At 35.3% G+C, this 20,628-nt stretch overlaps 1 protein-coding gene across 1 annotated transcript in view; it reads right to left on the bottom strand.

Moving 5' to 3' along the window:
* Window positions 1-5,040: 5,040 nt before the first annotated feature.
* LOC144956097 (uncharacterized) overlaps window positions 5,041-20,628 on the bottom strand; it is a gene marked incomplete in the record, with an annotated part of 68,157 nt that continues 52,569 nt past the window's right edge. Inside the window, 5 exon segments of the mRNA XM_078886445.1 lie at window positions 5,041-5,951; window positions 9,126-9,363; window positions 11,420-11,499; window positions 13,448-13,676; window positions 16,177-16,329. Of these exon segments, the coding sequence (XP_078742571.1) occupies window positions 9,126-9,363; window positions 11,420-11,499; window positions 13,448-13,676; window positions 16,177-16,329 (700 nt within the window).

Here is a 20,628-nt window from a genome sequence, read left to right as displayed (position 1 = left end):
TAATTTTCTTGATTGTTTTCTGATGCAGTGGCGGCTCCTAAAAAGATTATATAGTTTTTATATAGCGCAATATTCACCGGAAGCCTAGGAAAATATTGAGGATTTGTTTGAAAATAGTTCCATTACAACAATATGGCCATAACAGCTTGATGGCATTCTTATTCATAAGTACACTTAACTCTCTCCGTACCAGCCATTTTCAGGCTTTTCCCCAAAAAGTTTATACCCAATTAACACAAAAACATATTTTTTATCACTTAAACCTAATAGGAGTAAGTTCTAGCAATAGCAAAACATGCTCTACAACACACTTTTCATTTTCTTTAAATTTTATGATGTACAAAAGAAATTTGAATGAGAAAAATATTGGTTGTGTCGCAAGGAATATGACGATTTTCCTATAGTTTGAGTTTGTAAGGAGAGAGTTAAGAAAATAATCACTCAATAAAGATTCTTTGTTCGAAATAAAACAAATTTTAATTATATCAAAATACATATGTTCTGAGGTTGTGGTTCCCGGGGGGCGGGGGGGGGGGGAGGATCTGCTGCTCCATGAAATAAACCGCCACTGCTATGATGTGTAATATAAATAGAACTATTCTGCCGTCTTAAGACAAAGGGCCGGATGTAGGGAAAAAAACAAACTTTTACAGGAAAATCCCGTTTGCTCCTATATCTTTTAATCTATCAAGCTTTTTGTGTAATAAACCATTGATATATTGACTTGGAGCAACAAAACCAGATAGAAAAATTGCAGGTTCCGCTCAAGAATACGACAATGCCAATAAGTCAATTTGACCAAATTATCGATATGCAATCTTTTGTCCTATGACGGCAGTATCTCTGAAATTTGACTATGTTTAAGAATAAAGTTGGAAGTGAAAATGACAGAGAGTTGTGTTTAATTAATTGTCTTTTCATCACTCCATACAGGTTTCAAATCTTTATGAGCATTTAATATATCTGAAGAGTACAAGGAAAATACCATAGATGTCAAGTTTTTTAAATTTTCGTGACTGGCCCCTTGAGTGATGTTATGCGTCTAAATTACCCCTCTACAGAAATAACATCGAACAAAAAAAAAAACAAAACAAAAAAAAACAAAACAAAAAAACAACCGTGAAAGAGTTATCGTTGTAGTTTCTATTTATAAAGGTAAAGTTTATGGTTAATGCCATGATATCACTCAAAGAGGGCAGTCACAAACATTTCAAAAATGGACAGCTGTGGTTTTTTCCCTTGTACCTGTCTAAGGACTGAAACACCTCGGCTCTTAACATCAGCTCAGGCTTGAGATTTTATCAACAATATCAAACAGTGGCTATATTTTCTTAATAAATTGAGCTTTTGAGCTTTTATATAGCGCAATATCCACTAAACGTGCTCAAAGCACTCGGCAAGGGGTCCCTGGCCAACAGCAACATTTAACATGTAGAACGGGACATGACGCCTGTTAGGCTATAATATTTTTTTTTTCGAACAGAGACAACGCTGCCAGCGGCCAGGGACTCATTTTACACCTGAGTACGGTGAGAGAACATAAGAAAAGAGGCTTCTCCAAGGACTCAACTATGCGCCGAACGAGGCTCGAACCAAGGACATTCATTCCGATCCGAAAGCGAGTGTTATACCACTAGACCACATAGCCGCACATAATATCATTCAACGGGGTGGTAGCTAAATTGCTATCGCACTTAACTCACAAGCAAAGCGACCTATTTTGATCCAGGGTTGTTACAAGGATTTTATTTTCTGGCCAACCCCACTCTCCACCAAGAAGTGATTGAAAATCTGGGACTCTTCGATCTGGCGGAAAATATTTTCTTCAGCATTCATATGTGATGCTTCGCCTCAAAACGGTATTCAGTCGGGTTGGTTAAGATGTTGAAAATTGAATTTATGGCCAGAAATATCAGACTTGTGTTGAGTTTATATGAGTTATTATGGAGAATGGCAACCATATTTTAAGGTGCTAATGCCAACAATTTATATTTTTTGACCAGTTTAACATTTACTTCCGCTTTTAAGCATCTGGGTCGTTCCGACATAATACCGTTTTGAGACGATGGGTCACAAATAGTGCAGTAGCGACTAAACGTACTCAAAGCGCTTTACAATGGGTGCCTGCCTAACCAACAGCAATACTGCCGTACCCTGGAACAACCCATAATATTAAAAAATTTGGCGAGAAAACTCGTCCTTCAAAATAATATCGATCGATTTAAATGACCCTCATCTTGGCAGAATCTCTCAAACCTGGGACTTCGTCATATAAATGCTTTATTTTTTTTAATAAGGCATCTGCGACACGATGTCATTTTTGCGCCAGTAAAACGGAAGGTGAAAAGAGAAAACATCGTAGATCTGAAGACAAGACAAAGAGGGAAGAGAAGATCCCGTGATCAATTTGCCGATGTGTCCATTTTGAGATTACCTAAAAGTCCCATCCAGGCAGAAGCAAAAGATCCTGTTATAAGGTCAGGGACCCTTTGTAAAGCGCTTTGAGCACGTTTAGTGGATATTGCGCTATATAAAAGCTAGTAAAATATAGGGAACAGAGAATTCCACGAACATTTTGGCGATGTGTCTATTTACTTAAAAGTCCCATCCAGACACACGCAAAGGGAACTGCTATGAAGCACACGTTCAAATGTGTACAAAATACAAATATAAGGGTTTTACGGCGCTTGCAACGCATTTATGTTATATCAGCGCCAGTAAAAAGGAAGAAAATTAGATAGTAAAAACATCCTAGAGGTACAATTAAAAGGACAAGGAAAAAGTAAGGCAGAGAGGAATGGTCCAAATAGGGAACAAATGTAGATTCCAAGAGCACACTATCGGTGTACTTAGTTTGCGATTACCTAAATGTCTCACCCAGACACCAGCACAATATCCCACTAAGAGGAACACACTCAAATGTTAAAAATCATATGTTTAGATGAAAACCAGTAGATAACAGAGAGATGATTTACAAGGAAAAAAGATATCATCTTCCACAACTGTAACTATACATTCGACTATTTCCCTCCTGCCAGGGTCAGGACAAAACTAAGTAATCTCATTCAAAGACAAACACAGAAAGGAATTGGAAAACAGATACAGTAGGATAGAAGACACAACAAGTACCTCCCTGCCCACTAAAGGAGGTCGGGACCCCCCCCCCCCCCCCCCCCCCCCGCAGAAAGTACAATATATTCAAAGCTAATAACTATACACGTGCATATCAGATGAAATTCACGAAAAATATTTCTTAAAAAATGGTACGATACATTTGTCTGTCTCCCTTCCAACTATTGATCCCTACCACTACAAGGAAATACTCGCCCCCCCCCCCCCCATCCCCAGAGCAATCTCAATTGAGAATAATAAAGACAGAGAGCATAATGGAAAGGGAAAACAAATATTCTGGGAGATAGAAGACAGTGAGTGACCACCCTGCTAACCATGGGAGATCAGAGGACTCCACCCACCCAAGGAGGGCCAACGTTCTCTCGAAGATAGAAGACACAGCAAGTGACCACTCTGGTCACCGTGGAATGTCAGAGGACTCCCACCCTGACCACCCTGCTAACCATGGGAGATCAGAGGACTCCCACCCACCCAAGGAGGGCCAACGTTCCCTCGAAGATAGAAGACACAGCAAGTGACCACTCTGGTCACCGTGGAATGTCAGAGGACTCCCACCCTGACCACCCTGCTAACCATGGGAGATCAGAGGACTCCACCCACCCAAGGAGGGCCAACGTTCTCTCGAAGATAGAAGACACAGCAAGTGACCACTCTGGTCACCGTGGAATGTCAGAGGACTCCCACCTACCCAGGGAGGGCCAACGTTCCCTCGAAGATAGAAGACACAGCAAGTGACCACTCTGGTCACCGTGGCAGGTCAGTGGACACCAACCCACCCAATAGGGCCAACGTCCCCTCAACTTAAAGGGAACTCCACTCATCACATAAGACCCAGCGTCAAATACAATCAATGCGGCTATGTGGTCTTGTGGTATGACACTCGCTTTCGGATCGGAAGGTCCTGGGCTCGAGCCACCCTCGCTCGGCGCATAGTTGAGTCCTTGGAAAAGGCTCTTTACTCACATTCTCTCACCGTACTCAGTATGTGTAAATTGAGTACCTAGCCGTTGACAGCGTTGTCGTGTCTTGTCCTACATGTTACATGTTTGCTGTTGGTCAGGGACCCTTTGTAAAGCGCTTTAAGCACGTTTTGTGTATATTGCGCTATATAAAAGCTCAACTATTTTTTTAAAGTGAGAGTTTAAAGATTAATAGATTTAAAGAAAACAATATATAAAGAATTTCCAATTTGTTTATTGTAAACATTGAATTAAGAAGGCTAACAATATGAAATGTTTGTGGAAGAAAAACGATGATATTGTATATCCAGGTAAGTCATTGCTTTCATACAGAGTAAAAGAAAAAAGGTTCTTAAAATTATCTTAAAATCACAACTGTATTTTGGCATTGTGGTGTGAATTATAAATATATAATTACATTTTGGCAATTTTCACAAAACTGGAACTGGCTCATAACTTACTTCTCTCTAGTTTCTCAAAAGACAACTGGCTTTAACAATCCTAACATCTAAACGTTACATAAATGTATTCATTCAACAATAACCATAACAACAAACAATGTTTTAACATTCGGTCAATCGTCAATCTGTATACTTCAAATTTACATGGAAATCAAACCATACGTTCAAAAACTAGAGGTGTCTGAATGAGCAAATAAGATGGAGAGAAAGATAAAAAAGTGAGTAAATATGACTCATATAATAATAAATAAAATAATAATAATAATAATAATAATAATAAATAATAATAATAATAATAATAAAATAATAATAATAATAATAATAATAATAATAATAATAATAATAATAATAATAATAATAATAATAATAATAATAATAATAAATAATAAATAATAATAATAATAATAATAATAATAATAATAATAATAATAATAATAATAATAATAATAATAATAATAATAATAATAATAATAATAATAATAAATAATAATAATAATAATAATAATAATAATAATAATAATTGTTATTATTATTATTATTTTCATTTGGTTATAGCGTATACATAATATACGCAATCACAAAACAAACGACGTTTCGGCCTTTGACCTTCTTCTACATGTAACATATTTCGTATTTACTTGTTTTGTTTTATTCCCTTATATATGAGTCCCATTTACTCACTTTATCTTTCTCTCCAAAACAGACATTCACATGTTACAAATGATTCTTAATTTGCAAAAAATACAAGCATATTATTTGGGTTCACTGACATCGGTGAGGATATTTTTACCAATAAGGCATATTTTTTCTGTCATTACTGGATGGAAAATATAAATGTGTGCAATTAATTAACACGACACACATTTAATAATAATAATAAACACAGTAAGTGACCTCCCTTCCCACTACGGAAGAACATATTGCTCTCAGATACTCTATATATAATTTATCGTAAATAAAAATGAATTTGTCACAATGATTGTGCCTCAGTTCTATAATTCTCCTTGTAGTATTAATATAATTTAATACATAATAAAAGAATAATAACAAAATTTACTTTGCCATTTTAAATTAAAGAAACTGTATATGTAGAATTACAACAAATGACAAAGACTTTTAAAGTCATTTAATATGGCCACAACTCATTTTCATGTAAATAAAAGAGAAAATGAAATATCTTTCATCTTAAAGACTCCATAGAAATCATAGAATTTATTTATTCATTTATTGAAATATCTGATTTTTGATAATCAAACAGGACATAAACTTACTTACTTACTTACTTACTTATCCAAACCAGCGACCACCTGAGCTCTATCCCTTGGGTCTTGTGTCATGACGTAGAAGTTAGAGACGTTTTTGTAGTTGTTCCAGGTGACTATAAAGTGTGTTACTGATGCTTGGATTTGGTGGGGGGATATAAACAAACCATTTCGTTTTGGTTTCAGACTTGTTAAGTTACATTTTGACAGTAACAAAAGGAAAACAATAAACATAACAATGTCAAGATTGATGTGCGAGAAACTATCAAGTCTGTGTGTTCAAATTGATTTTCTCAAATCAACATATTAATCAAATAAATACAATAATATTGAATTATATTTCAGTAAATAACTTTGGTGAACTTTAAAAAACTTTGGGCAGTTTTATTTCAGCAGTTTAAATACTTATACAGCATTGAAACCAATTTTAAATTCAGCAGTTACGAATCACACTGTAAACAACAGAGATCTTTCTCTCATATTATTATGATAAAGGTGATTGTTATAGTGACAATGTTGTTGATGATGATGATGATGATGATGATGATGATGATGATGATGATGATGATGATGATGATGATGATGATGATGATGGTGATGATGATTTGATGATTATCATAATGTTGATATTTTTAAAATGATGGTTTTAATGATACGACGATGGTATTGATGATGATGATCTTGATGGTGATGATGATGATGATGATGTTGATGGCGATGATGATGATGATGATGATGATGATGATGATGATGATGATGATGATGATGGTGATGATGATGATGATGAAAACCACGATGGTAGAGATAATCATTGTGTTAAGTACAATGGGTGTAATAAGGATAACAATATTTTCGTCTGAAGGGAAAGCTACTCATGAACAAAATAAAAATAAAAAGAATAATTTAGAGTTAATACAAAAAGAGGAAAATGTTTGTATAATAATTGGTTTTTAAAAATCCAAATTAATTAATTATGAAACATGAACAAAATGGCAAGGAAGAAAATGTATTTCTACTTCAACATCCATAAAATATTGGCAGATAAATATATAAATAAAGAAAAACAAATATTGATCGAAACGGAAATAAAAGTTAACAAATCGAGACAACACCAGTTGTAAAATTTAAAAAGTTAGCTTCTTTCCCAAAAAAAACCCCAAACAAACAAAACAAAAAACAAAATAAAACACACACAACACACACACACACACACACACACACACACGCACAAAACAACAACAAACAACAAACAAAACAAACAACAAAAACTATATCATTTAACTGATTTCATCTCTAATGTACTAAATTGATAAACATTTGTATATATTATATAATTCAGAAACTATATTATGTGTATTTGTGACCCTCCGTCTCAAAACGTATTATGTCGGAATGGTTCAGACCCCAAAAAGTGAATTTAGAGATAGAATGATGAGAAATTGGACATTAGAAGTTTTTGTAAAGCAAGAAATAGTATTTATACTCCAGCATAACGTACAGAAATTAAACCCAAGTTTGATATTGGTGGCAAAGAATTCAATTTCCCTAACCGAGTGGATCCCGACATAATACCGCTTTGACACGGAGGGTCACATTTATTCCATCACACCAACTCGGTAAAAGGCCAGAATGAACTCATTTTTTAAAAAATGGATTTATATTGATAAAATAATAAGTTTAAGTTTTTTTGTTAGTATTTTTTTTTTAAGTTTAGAACGAAAAGAGATTGGTTTTAATGAAGAAAATTATTTTAAGTTAAGCGTTCTTTGAGTTAAAGTTTTTAAAAATAAATTATTTTAAACATTAGAATCCCCTAATGTAATGAATGCCATATTGAGACGGTGGGGATCCCGATAGCTCAGTTGGTAGAGCACTCGCTTCACGCGCAAAGGAACCGTGATCGATCCCGGGTGCAGTCGGGATTTTATTTTTCATTGAACCATGGATGGCATTGGTAGCTGAGTCTGTTAGATTTTGTATAAATTACTTTGTTATAGACTAGCGTCCTATCCAAAGTGTAGCAAGCGATTGCTATTGTTCGTTTCACGATATAAAAACCGGGATAAACTCCGGCTCCATGGGTCGAATGGCTCTGAAGGACTATTACTATATTGAGATGGTTGTTATATATATATAGAGGTCACAGTGTGATCATTCACCTTTTCAAAAGGGTTTTTATTTTTAAAGAGCACCATCCCCCCCCCCCCCCCCTCCGCCATCCGTACAGCTATAATCGAACTGAATAAGCCGTTTTATTTGTTTGGTCGATTAAAAAATATCTAGTTTTCTACGTATCAATAATATAATATTATGTAGTAAAATACATATAGATAGTATGCAGATAACGTCACTCAGGCCTTTGTTATTGTTTTTGCCATCCGCGTTTGTGAGTTGTTCTCACTAAACTGTATTAACCAGTTCATGGTTACACAGAGTTTGTGTGTTGGTCCGTTATACTTCCGGATGGCAATGTTGTGAACTCCTTGGCCAAGCGCATTCTATCTATTCATTACCATGTAACAAAATCATAAAAATAAAAAATACTCCCCCGTCCTTCATTCTCCCCTCTCCCCCCCCCCCCCCCCACAAAACAAAACACACACACACACAAACACACAGACACACGCAGACACACAAACAGACACACATAAAAACTATGGAATTATGGCGCTGACGTCTGTTCAAATAAATAAATAAATAAATAGCTGGAAATCTCAAAAAGTCATAATTGAGTTTATCCTATGATGATAATGCATTAAAGATTTAATCTAATCTAAAGAGATATTTTTAATGGAATGTCAACTCCATTCAGGCAATCAACAAATATTCCTCCTTCCCCACCCTTTCTTTATAGTTAAACCGACGTGTACCTATTTGCAGTTCTGATAACCCAAATTGTTATGGTCTCATTGTTAAACTGGAAAAAATTATTTTAAAAATAACATAAAACCAAAGCGAAGTAGTGTCCATAACAACAATGTTAAAACGGGACCATAATTACGTCTGGATAGCAACCCTGCGAAATATGTTCACGTTAAGTTAAACACACAAAAAATATATATCTACAAAAAGAAGAAAAAAAAACAAAACAAAAAACAACAAACAATCAAACAAACAAATAACTAAAACCAATACAACCCCCCCCCCCCCCACATAAAAAACAAAACAAAACAAAACAAAACAGACCCAAACAAATTTAAATAATCTAAATAACTACGGATTGATCAGGTAAAGAATAAACTATCTAAGATTTCACCATAGAGTCACTAATTAAGTAGAGGACTTCCTCCGTCACGGATTTCACGACGTACCTAGTTGACGGAAATAACAGGCAAGGGAGATAATCGAGACTGCTTGGGGAGTTTCTTGTGCTTCTTGCCAGTCGACGACGACGAGCCGGTTTGCTGTGTCTGCATGGACGAGAGGTAATCTTTCTTCAGCTTTTCCACTTTGTCCTGCCGAGACTTGACGGACAGGGGAGGTAAGATACGGTCTACTTTGGGTGACTTGGGGAACTTGAGTAGTGTGGACACTTTGTCTAAGATCGTACTGTGGAAAGAGTTTTAAAATAAAATTTTAAAACATTAAAGTGATACTATGTGGCTATGTGACAAACCAAATCCTTTTTTTTAGCTTGGGCGACCGAAGAGTTTCTGGAATTACAGAATTTAAGAAGGACAACAGACAAAGCCGAACATGGAGAAGAATTAAAGAAGCTGATATACAGAGAATGTAAGACCTGGAATGAGATAAAAAAGTTAGCTCAGGATAGAGAAGGGTGGAAACTGTTTGTCTGGGGCCTATACCCTGACCCAGGGTGAAAAAGGCAATGATGATGATGATGATGATGATGATGTGGCTATGACAGAATGACAGAATTTATGAAGGACAACAGACAAAGCCGAATGGACTCTGCTGACCCGATGACAGAGAAGTGATAAAACATGGAATGAGATAAAAAAAAAAGTTAGCTCAGGATAGAGAAGGATGGAAACTGTATGTCTGTGGCCCAGACCCTGACCCAGGGTGAAAAAGGCAATGATGATGATGATGATGATGCGACAATGTGGGGGTGGGTCCCCGATAGCTCAGTTAGTAGAGCACTCGCTTCACAAGCATAGGGACTAAGATTGTTCCCGGGTGCAGTCGAGGCTTTTTTCGGACCACCGCCCCCCCCCCCTCCCGGTGCATCTCCAGCAATGAATGGGGTAGCTGAGTCTGTTAGATTTGGAGGAAGGTACTTTGCGATAGACTAGCGTCCTATCCGAAGGATAGTAAAGATTTGCTTTTGTCCGTTTCACGCGATAGAAACCGGGATAAACTCCGGCTCCTTGGGCCCAATGGCTCTGAAGGACCACTTTATACGGCTATGTGGTCTTGTGGTATGACACTCGCTTTTGGATCGGAAGGTTTTGGGTTTGAGCCTCGCTCAACGCATAATTGAGTCTCACCGTACTCATGACTATAATGGAGTACATGGCTGTTAACAGCGTTGTCTCGGTCCGCAAAAAAAATGTAATATCGCCTAAAAGGCATCATGTCTCGTTCTACAAGTTACATGTTGCTGTTGGTCAGGGACCCTTTATAAAGCGCTTTGAGCATGTTAAGTGGATATTGCCCTATATATATAAAAAAAAAGTTAAAAAAAAATCAAATTTACTAAGCTACGAGAAGATGTGAGCTGTGAAAAGTAATGAAAAAAATGAATTATAATTTTACAGCTTCTAGAAAAAAAATAAAAACAAAAAACATGGAACGTTTCAGGCTCAAAATCCTTCTTCAGCCATTAACAAAAACAATGAAAACACTAATACATCATCATTAAAAATCAAGACAGACGCCAAAAAAGTATTAAGCATGTCTTGCTAGCTGGTAAGATCTTGAAATAAGATATATTATGGCTATTGTGAAATGATCTAAATCGCAAAAAATCCCCACGTTCTACATCAGACGGCTGTTAACGAACTGGCTGATTTCCATAGCGGGAAATTGGTCTCGTTTTTCCTGTAGTCGACACAAATATACATACATAGAGAGACACACAGACACACACAGACACACACACACACACACCCACACAAACCCAGAGAGAGAAAGAGAGGAAGAGAGAGAGAAGGGGGGGGGAAAGAAAGAGAGAGAGAGAGAGAGAGAGAGAGAGAGAGAGAGAGAGAGAGAGAGAGAGAGAGAGAGAAATATGTAGAAAGAGAGAGAATGAAAGAGAGAGAGAGAGAGAGAGAGAAGGAGAGAGAGAGAGAGAAAGAAAGAGATACAGAGAGAACACACACACACACACACACGCACACACAGAGGGAGAGAGAGAGAGAGAGAGAGAGAGAGAGAGAGAGAGAGAGAGAGAGAGAGAAATATATAGAAAGAGAAAGAGAGAGAATGAAATAGAGAGAGAGAGAGAGAGAGAGAGAGAGAGAGAGAAAGAAAGAGATACAGAGAGAACACACACACACGCACACACAGAGGGAGAGCGAGAGAGAGAGAGAGAGAGAGATGTAATATGACATTGATATAGATAGATGAGAATGGTAACACTTGACACGTATGCAATTGCTGCCTGAATTGATGGTGGAAAAGAATCCCAAAAGCTACTTACTCTACACGGACTTTGCGCTCGGCAATGAACAGCCCATTCTCATCAATGAGTTTTGGCTGGACGTTCTCCGGTGACACAAGCTGGGGAAAATTTTATATTGAGAATTAATTAAAAAGTCAATCTGGACTGTGTCTAAAGTTAACATATCTAAAATCGGATATAAAAACAAACAAATAAAAAAACACCCCCCCCCAAAAAAAAAAAAATTAAAAAAATTTAAAAATAGAAATCCATATCAAATTTCTAAATAAGAAAAATAAATAACAATTCAATAGTCAAGTTGAAAGAAATGTTTAAAAATTAGTCATTCAGAGCCATTGCAACCTTGGAGTAAGAGTTTATCCCGGTTTCAATAGCGTGAAACTGACAATAGCAATCGCTTGCTATTCTTTGTATGGGCCTTTGTATGGGGCGCTAGTCTATCGCAAAGTACTTTCCGCCAAATCTAACAGAATTAGCTACCAATTAGCTGCAGGGTGGAATGGGGGGGGGGGGGGGGGCAGACTCCCGGGAGACAATCTTGGTTCCTTTGCTTGTGAAGCGAGTGCTCTACCAACTGAGCTATCGGGACCCCATGTTGAAAAGAAGCTTCAATGTAAATAACGAAGACGGATGATATGACCGTTTTGAATTTCCCATTTGTCTGATAAAGGCATTGCACTGTGTGACCCAGAAGATCCCGGGTTCGAGCCCCGGCTTCAGGCACTTTCATTTTTTTTTTCTTGGACAAGTTTATTAACCCATATTACCTCATTTGGACAACATTGGTGATTCCTGTTGACATCAGACATCTTGTTTGATGAATTATCTATATCCTTTCGTGAAATGCCTAGGCGACGATGTCTTATGATACGTGGCGGAAGGGCATAATTTTTGTTTTATAACAAAACGTTATTAGTAATTGTTTTGCCGCGTTTTCTTGACAAAATGGAGACCTGAACTTCCCATATGTGACCCTCCGTGTCAAAGCGGTATTATGTCGGTATCCACTCGGTTAGGGAAATTTAATTCTTTGCCACAAATATCAAACTTGGGTTTAATTTTTGTACGTTATGCTGGAGTATAAATACTATTTCTTGCTTTACAAAAACTTCTAAGGTCAAATTTCTCATCATTCTATCTCTAAACTCACTTTTTGGGGGCGGAATCATTCCGACATAATATCGTTTTGAGACGGAGGGTCACATATGAAGTTCCCATCCAAACCGACTATTGTTATCTATTTCTTCGAGTTTCAAGTAGCAGCATTTATATTACAGTATACATAAGAGATAAAAGAAAACTGGGAGATGGGCACACACACAAATATATGTCCTAGGAAAATTCACAAACAGAAAGAGAAAGGAAGATATATATTCACACAGTGTATTTTGTGTATAGCATCGCGTTATATATATATATATATATATATATATATATATATATATATATATATATATATATATATATGAATAGATAGACAGACAGACAGACAGATAGATAGATAGATAGATAGATAGACAGATAGATAGAGATAGATAGATAGATAGATAGATAGAGAGAGAGAGAGAGAGAGAGAGAGAGAGAGAGAGAGAGAGAGAGAGAGAGAGAGAGACATTAAGATCGCTATGAGATGTTGAGACATAGTCACAGGTTAAGAAACCAACACTTTTATTTTAAATATAATAATATAAAATAATAAAGCTTCTAAATAGCGCAATATCCAGTAAACGTGCTCAGAGCGCTTTACAAGAGGTCCCTGGCCAACAGCAACACTTAACATGTAGGATATTACATGACGCCTGTTAGGCGATATTACAATTTTTTCGGACAGAGACAACGCTGTTAATGGCCGGGTACTCATTTTACACCTGAGTATGGTGAGAGAATTTGAGTGAAGAGCCTTTTACAAGGACTCAAGTATGCGCCGAGCGAGGCTCGAACCCAGGACTTTCCGATCCGAAAGCGAGTGTCATACCCTTAGACCACATAGGCACAATAAGTGAGCATCAACAACATGCCAAGCAAACATCTACAAACAGTACTCACCTTAAGTTTAGCCCCGACATTAAATCGACAACTCCGTTTCCTACCGGTGAGAGTGAGTGCGATGCTTTCCTGGGCCATGAACCGGACACCAATGTATCTGTTCATTCCAAACACGATAGGCTGGAAAGGTGGGGCATGAACATGCGTCTCTTGGTCTCTCCAGCTCCAACTTCGTTTCTTGCCACCTACTACATCCAACTCCAGACCTTCCATTTGGTCGTAGTTTAGTCTATAATGAGATTGATAGTCACGATGATGATGATGATGATGATGATGATGATGATGATGATGATGATGAGGATGATGATGATGAGGATGATGATGATGATGATCATTATCATCATTATCATCATTTATTTAAAATATCTTTATGTAACTATTTCAGCTCAAGGTTCAAATAATCATTAATTAATTTTTCTGATCAAGAAAAGAGATGTTTTTCTTCATATGTTACAGTGAATGACAAAAACAGTCAGATGGTGAAAAGGTTTGAACTGAGATATCGCCAAGTTTAGTTAGAAGGTCAATTTTTATCAATAATGAGTTCTTGTCATAAATAATTAAATCTACCCTTTTTGTACATTTTCGGGAAATATCAAAGCTTAATTTCACTTCTAAATGTGTTTTACAGCTGGTTAAGTAGAAAAAGTATGAAATTTGAGAAAAGTTGCTGTATACCTTTCCCATACATCTGACTATAACTTCATAAAAAATCACCCGATTCACTTCAAATAAAGATTAAAATACTCTGGTGAGCAAATTCTTTCAAAAAAATAAATAAATGCAAAATCCAAAGTGTATACCTTACGACTGATTATGTCATGCACTGACACATATATAAAATTGGTTTGGCATTATGAAAAATTGATTGATCTGAAATTCATCTTAAAATGTTGTATGGATTTAAAATAATTTTTTAAAAAAGGCCTAGGCAAAGAGAGTGTGTGTTGGGGGGGGGGGGGGGGGGGGGGAGGTTAAGAGGAAAGCAATTTTCATGTTTATTCAAATCTTTACCAAGACATTGTCTAGTGTGGCATGGATTGGATATGAAAAAGGTGATTTTCATGTTTATTCAAATCTTTACCAAGACATGTCTGGTGTGGCATAGATTGGATATGAAAAAGGTGATTTTTATGTTCATTCAAATCTTTACCAAGACATGTCTGGTGTGGCATGGATTGGATATGAAAAAGGTGATTTTTATGTTCATTCAAATCTTTACCAGGACACTGCCTGGTGTGGCATGGATTGGATATGAAAAAGGTGATTTTTATGTTCATTCAAATCTTTACCAAGACATGTCTGGTGTGGCATAGATTGGATATGAAAAGGTGATTTTTATGTTCATTCAAATCTTTACCAGGACACTGCCTGGTGTGGCATGGATTGGATATGAAAAAGGTGATTTTTATGTTCATTCAAATCTTTACCAGGACACTGCCTGGTGTGGCATGGATTGGATATGTAAAAAGGTGATTTTTATGTTCATTCAAATCTTTACCAGGACACTGCCTAGTGTGGCATAGATTGGATATGTAAAAAGGTGATTTTTATGTTCATTCAAATCTTTACCAAGACACTGTCTAGTGTGGCATGGATTGGATATGAAAAAAGAGTAATTTTTATGCTTATTCAAATCTTTACAAAGACAACATTTTTGTCATTCTAATTTCTTTTGTACATCATAATATTTGAACAAAAACGTTTGCTATAGTTAAAGTATATTAACTCTGTGTTGAAGAGTCCGTACGTTTGCTATAGTTAAAGTATATTAACACTGTGTTGAAGAGTCCGTACGTTTGCTATAGTTAAAGTATATTAACACTGTGTTGAAGAGTCCGTACGTTTGCTATAGTTAAAGTATATTAACACTGTGTTGAAGAGTCCGTACGTTTGCTATAGTTAAAGTATATTAACACTGTGTTGAAGAGTCCGTACGTTTGCTATAGTTAAAGTATATTAACACTGTGTTGAAGAGTCCGTACGTTTGCTATAGTTAAAGTATATTAACACTGTGTTGAAGAGTCCGTACGTTTGCTATAGTTAAAGTATATTAACACTGTGTTGAAGAGTCCGTACGTTTGCTATAGTTAAAGTATATTAACACTGTTGAGAGTCGTACGTTGTATAGTAAGTTATTCCTTAAGAGTCGTACGTTTGCTATAGTTAAAGTATATTAACACTGTGTTGAAGAGTCCGTACGTTTGCTATAGTTAAAGTATATTAACACTGTGTTGAAGAGTCGTACGTTTGCTATAGTTAAAGTTATTAATGTTTGAAGATCCCTACTTTGCTATGTTAAGTATATAACACGTTGAGTCCGTACGTTTGCTATAGTTAAAGTATATTAACACTGTGTTGAAGAGTCCGTACGTTTGCTATAGTTAAAGTATATTAACACTGTGTTGAAGAGTCCGTACGTTTGCTATAGTTAAAGTATATTAACACTGTGTTGAAGAGTCCGTACGTTTGCTATAGTTAAAGTATATTAACACTGTGTTGAAGAGTCCGTACGTTTGCTATAGTTAAAGTATATTAACTCTGTGTTGAAGAGTCCGTTTAGCAAAAAAAATAAATATAAAAAGCTTTTGTGTTTGAGTGAAATAAATCTATTTTTGTTTAGGTTGGGTGGGAAGTTTGGGGGGAAAATCCGGAAAATAGAGAGGGAGACTCAGCCAAGAGCAAACCTCTTCATAGAAAGAAGACAAAGATAGGTCCCAAAATCTTACCTGATTTTCCCATTGGCGAAATGACAGCAGCCAATTCCGTTAGGTCCAAAGACGGCAAGAAGTTCTGGGTCGTTCCCATCGTCGTAGACAACATACGTGTACTGGCCTAGGGCTATGCTTAGGATGAGGATGGCCAAATTGCCCGATGGATAGCTTGGACGATGGTTAAGGAATATAATACCAAAGCTAGAGGTGCCTAAATGAGCTAATAAAATGGAGATAAAAAATATAAAGTGAGTAGATGTGACTCATATATAAGGGAACAACACAAAAATATAACATCATTTATAATATGTTTAATAATATAGATCGGATATGAAAAAAGGTGATTTTCATGTTCAATCAAATCTTTACCAAGACACTGTCTGGTGTGGCATAGATCGGATATGAAAAAAGGTAGTTTTTATGTCTTGGAATATAATATCATTTGTGACCCTTCGTCTCAAAAAAGGTATGAAGTCGGGTTGGTTAATAAGTTGAAAATTGAATTTATAGCCGTAAATATCAGATTCGTGTTGAGTTTTATAGAATATTGGGAGAAGGGCAACCAATTTTGGGGGTGTAATTCCAACAATTTTATTTTTGACCATTTCACATTAAATTGGGCTTTAAGCACGGGTTCGTTCCGACATAATACCGTTTTGAGACGATGGGTCACATTTTATAAATTCCTGAAAATGGAACCATTGAACCTTTGTTATCTTTTTAAAAAATAGCCTTAACTTTTCCTCGATAAAATGTTATTCTTTTTTATCTATAACGACTGCAATCGTTTCAACCCTCTCCTTACCAACTACAGGAAAATCATCACATTCGTTACGATACAACCAACATTTTTTCTGACCAAGATTTGTTTTTTTTTTAAAACACACTATTTAAAAAATACTACTACTAACTACTATACTACTCTACTACACTCCCTACTACACTACAACTACTCTACTACTACTATACTACTACTACTAACTACTACTACTACACAACTACTACTACTACTTACTACCAAACTACTACTATACTACACTACTATACTACTACTACATACAAACCCCACTACTACTACAACTACACAACTACTACTACTACTACACTACTACTACTACAACTACTACTACTACTACAACTACTACTACTAAATACTACTACACTACTACTACTACTATACTACTACTACTACTAATACTACTACTACTATACTACTACTACTACTACTAACTACACACTACTACTTACTACTACTACTACACTACTACTACTTACTACTACTACTACTACTTACTACTACTACCTACTACTACTACTACTATATACTACTACTACACTACTACAACTACTATACTACTACTACTACTATACTACTACTAACTATACTACTACTACTACTACAACTACTAACTACTAACTACTCACTACTACTACTACTACTACTACTACATACTAACTACACTACTACTATACTACTACTAACTACTACTAACACTACTACTACTACTACTACTACTACTACAAACTACTACCTACTTACTACTACTACACTACCTACACAACTAACTACATACTACTCTACTACTACAACTACTTACTACTCTACTACTTCTTCTACTACTACTATACTACTACTACTACTACTACTACTTAACTACACTTAACTACTTACTACTACAACTACTTATACATACTATACATTACTCTACACTACTTAACTACTAACTACTACTACTAACTACACTAACTACTATACACTACTTACAACTACACTACTACTACTACTACTACTACTACTACACTACTACTAACTTACTACTACTTACTACTACTACTACTACTACTACTCTACTTACTACTACTACTACTACTCTACTACTACTACCTACACTACTACTAAACACTACTACTTACTACTACACTACTACTACTACTACTACAACTACTACTACTACTATACTAACTCTACTAACTACTACTACACTACTACTACTACTACTACTACTACTCTACTTACTCACTACTACTACACTACACTACTACTACAACTACTACACTCTACTATAAACTACTACTACTACTACTTACTTACTACTACTAACTATCTACTATACTTAACTTACTACTACTACTACTTACTTAACTTACTACTACACTACTACAACTCTAACTACTTACACACTTACTACTTAAACACTACTACTACTATACTCTAACTACTACACTACTACACTACTACACTTACTACTACTACAACTACTACTACTACTACTACTACTACTACTTACTACTACTACTACACTACTACTTACTATACAACTACTACTACTACTTACTACTCTAACTACTACTCTTACTACTAAACTACTACTACACTTACTACACTACTACTACTACTACTATACTACTACTACTACTACTACTCTAACTACTATACACTCACTTACTATACTACACTACACTACTTCTACTACTACTACTACTACACTATACTACTACTCTATACTAATACTACTACTACTACTACTACTAACAACTACTACTACACTACTACTACTACTACTAACTACTACAACTACTACTACTTTACTATACTACTACTACTACCTACTAACTCTACTACTTACTACTACTACTTAACTACTACTAACTACTACTACTACTATTACTACTATTTCTACTATACTACTACTACTATCTACTACTACTATACTCTACTAACACTACTACTACAACTACTACTACTTACTACTACTACTACATACTACTACTACTACTATACACTAACTACTATACTACTACTCACTACAACTACTACTACTTAACACACTCACTACTACTACACTACTAACACTACTATACTACTACTTACACATACTCTACTACTAAACTACTACAACTACTACTACTAACTACACACTACTAACTACTACACTACTATACTACTACTACTACACTACTAACTCACTACAACTACTACTACACTAACTTATACACTACTATACTAACTACTAACTACTACTACACTAACTATATACACTATACTACAATACTACTACTACTACTACTTAACTACTCACACTACTACTACTACTACTTACTAACTACTACTCTACAACTACTACACAACACTTCACTTAACTACAAACTACTACTTACTCACTACTACTAATAAACTACTAACTACATCAACTACTACTACTAATACTACTATACACTACTACTACCTCTACTTACTCCTACTTATCCTACTACTAAATATACTACTACTAACTTACACTCTCTACTATACTATTACTACCATCTACACAACTCAACTATAACTACTACTAAATACTACTAACAACATACACAATTACTACATCTAACTACTACTAACACTAATTACTACTACCCTAACTACTACTAACCTACTTACTACTACTATATCACATACTACCTCAAACTTACTACTACTAACTTACTACTACTTACTACTACTAACATACTCTACTACACATACTCTACTACTTACTAACTCTTACTTTACACTAAACTACTACTAAACACTACTACTACTACAACTACTACTACACAATACTACTAACTACTATACTAACTACTACTACTACTACTACTATACTATAACTACTACTAAACTACAAACTACTACTTACTACATACTACCTACTTAACTACTACTACACTCTTACTAATATACTATACTCTACACTAACACTACTACTCATACTTACTATACTACTACAACTACTTACACTAACCTACTATACTACTACTACTCTCACTACTACTAACTACTACAACTACACTTACTACTACTACTACTTACTACTACTACACTACATACTAACTATATACTACTAATCTACTTACTACTACTTAACTACTACACTTACTACTAATACTACTACTAACTACTACTTACTACACTACACTACTATACTACTAACTTACTATACTACAACTATACTAAACTTAACACTATACTCACTACTACTATACACTCTACTATTACTAACATTACTTACAACTACTATACTACTACTACTAACTACTACTACTCTACTTACTTATTACTACTACTACTTCTACTAACTACTACTACATTACACTACTACTACTACTACTACTACTTATACTACTTACACTACTATACTACTATACTACTATAACTACTACTACTACTACTACTACTACTTACACTACTACTTACTTACAACTACTAAACTACTAACTACTACTACTACTACTACTAAACTACAACTATACTACTAACTTACTTACACTACTACTTACTAACAAAACTCTAACTAACTACTAAACTACTAACTACTACATACTAACTACTACTACTACTACTAACTACTACTATCAACTACTACCACTACTACTACTACTACTACATACTACTACTACTACTACTACACTTACTACTTACTACTAACTACTACAACAAATACTACTACT

The sequence above is a fragment of the Berghia stephanieae genome, chromosome 10, assembly GCF_034508935.2.
Source record: "Berghia stephanieae isolate SIO BIC M18660-M18661 chromosome 10, UCSD_Bste_1.3, whole genome shotgun sequence".
In the NCBI taxonomy this organism is placed as follows: Eukaryota; Metazoa; Mollusca; class Gastropoda; order Nudibranchia; family Aeolidiidae; genus Berghia; species Berghia stephanieae.
This window is presented reverse-complemented; position numbering and strand designations above follow the sequence as displayed.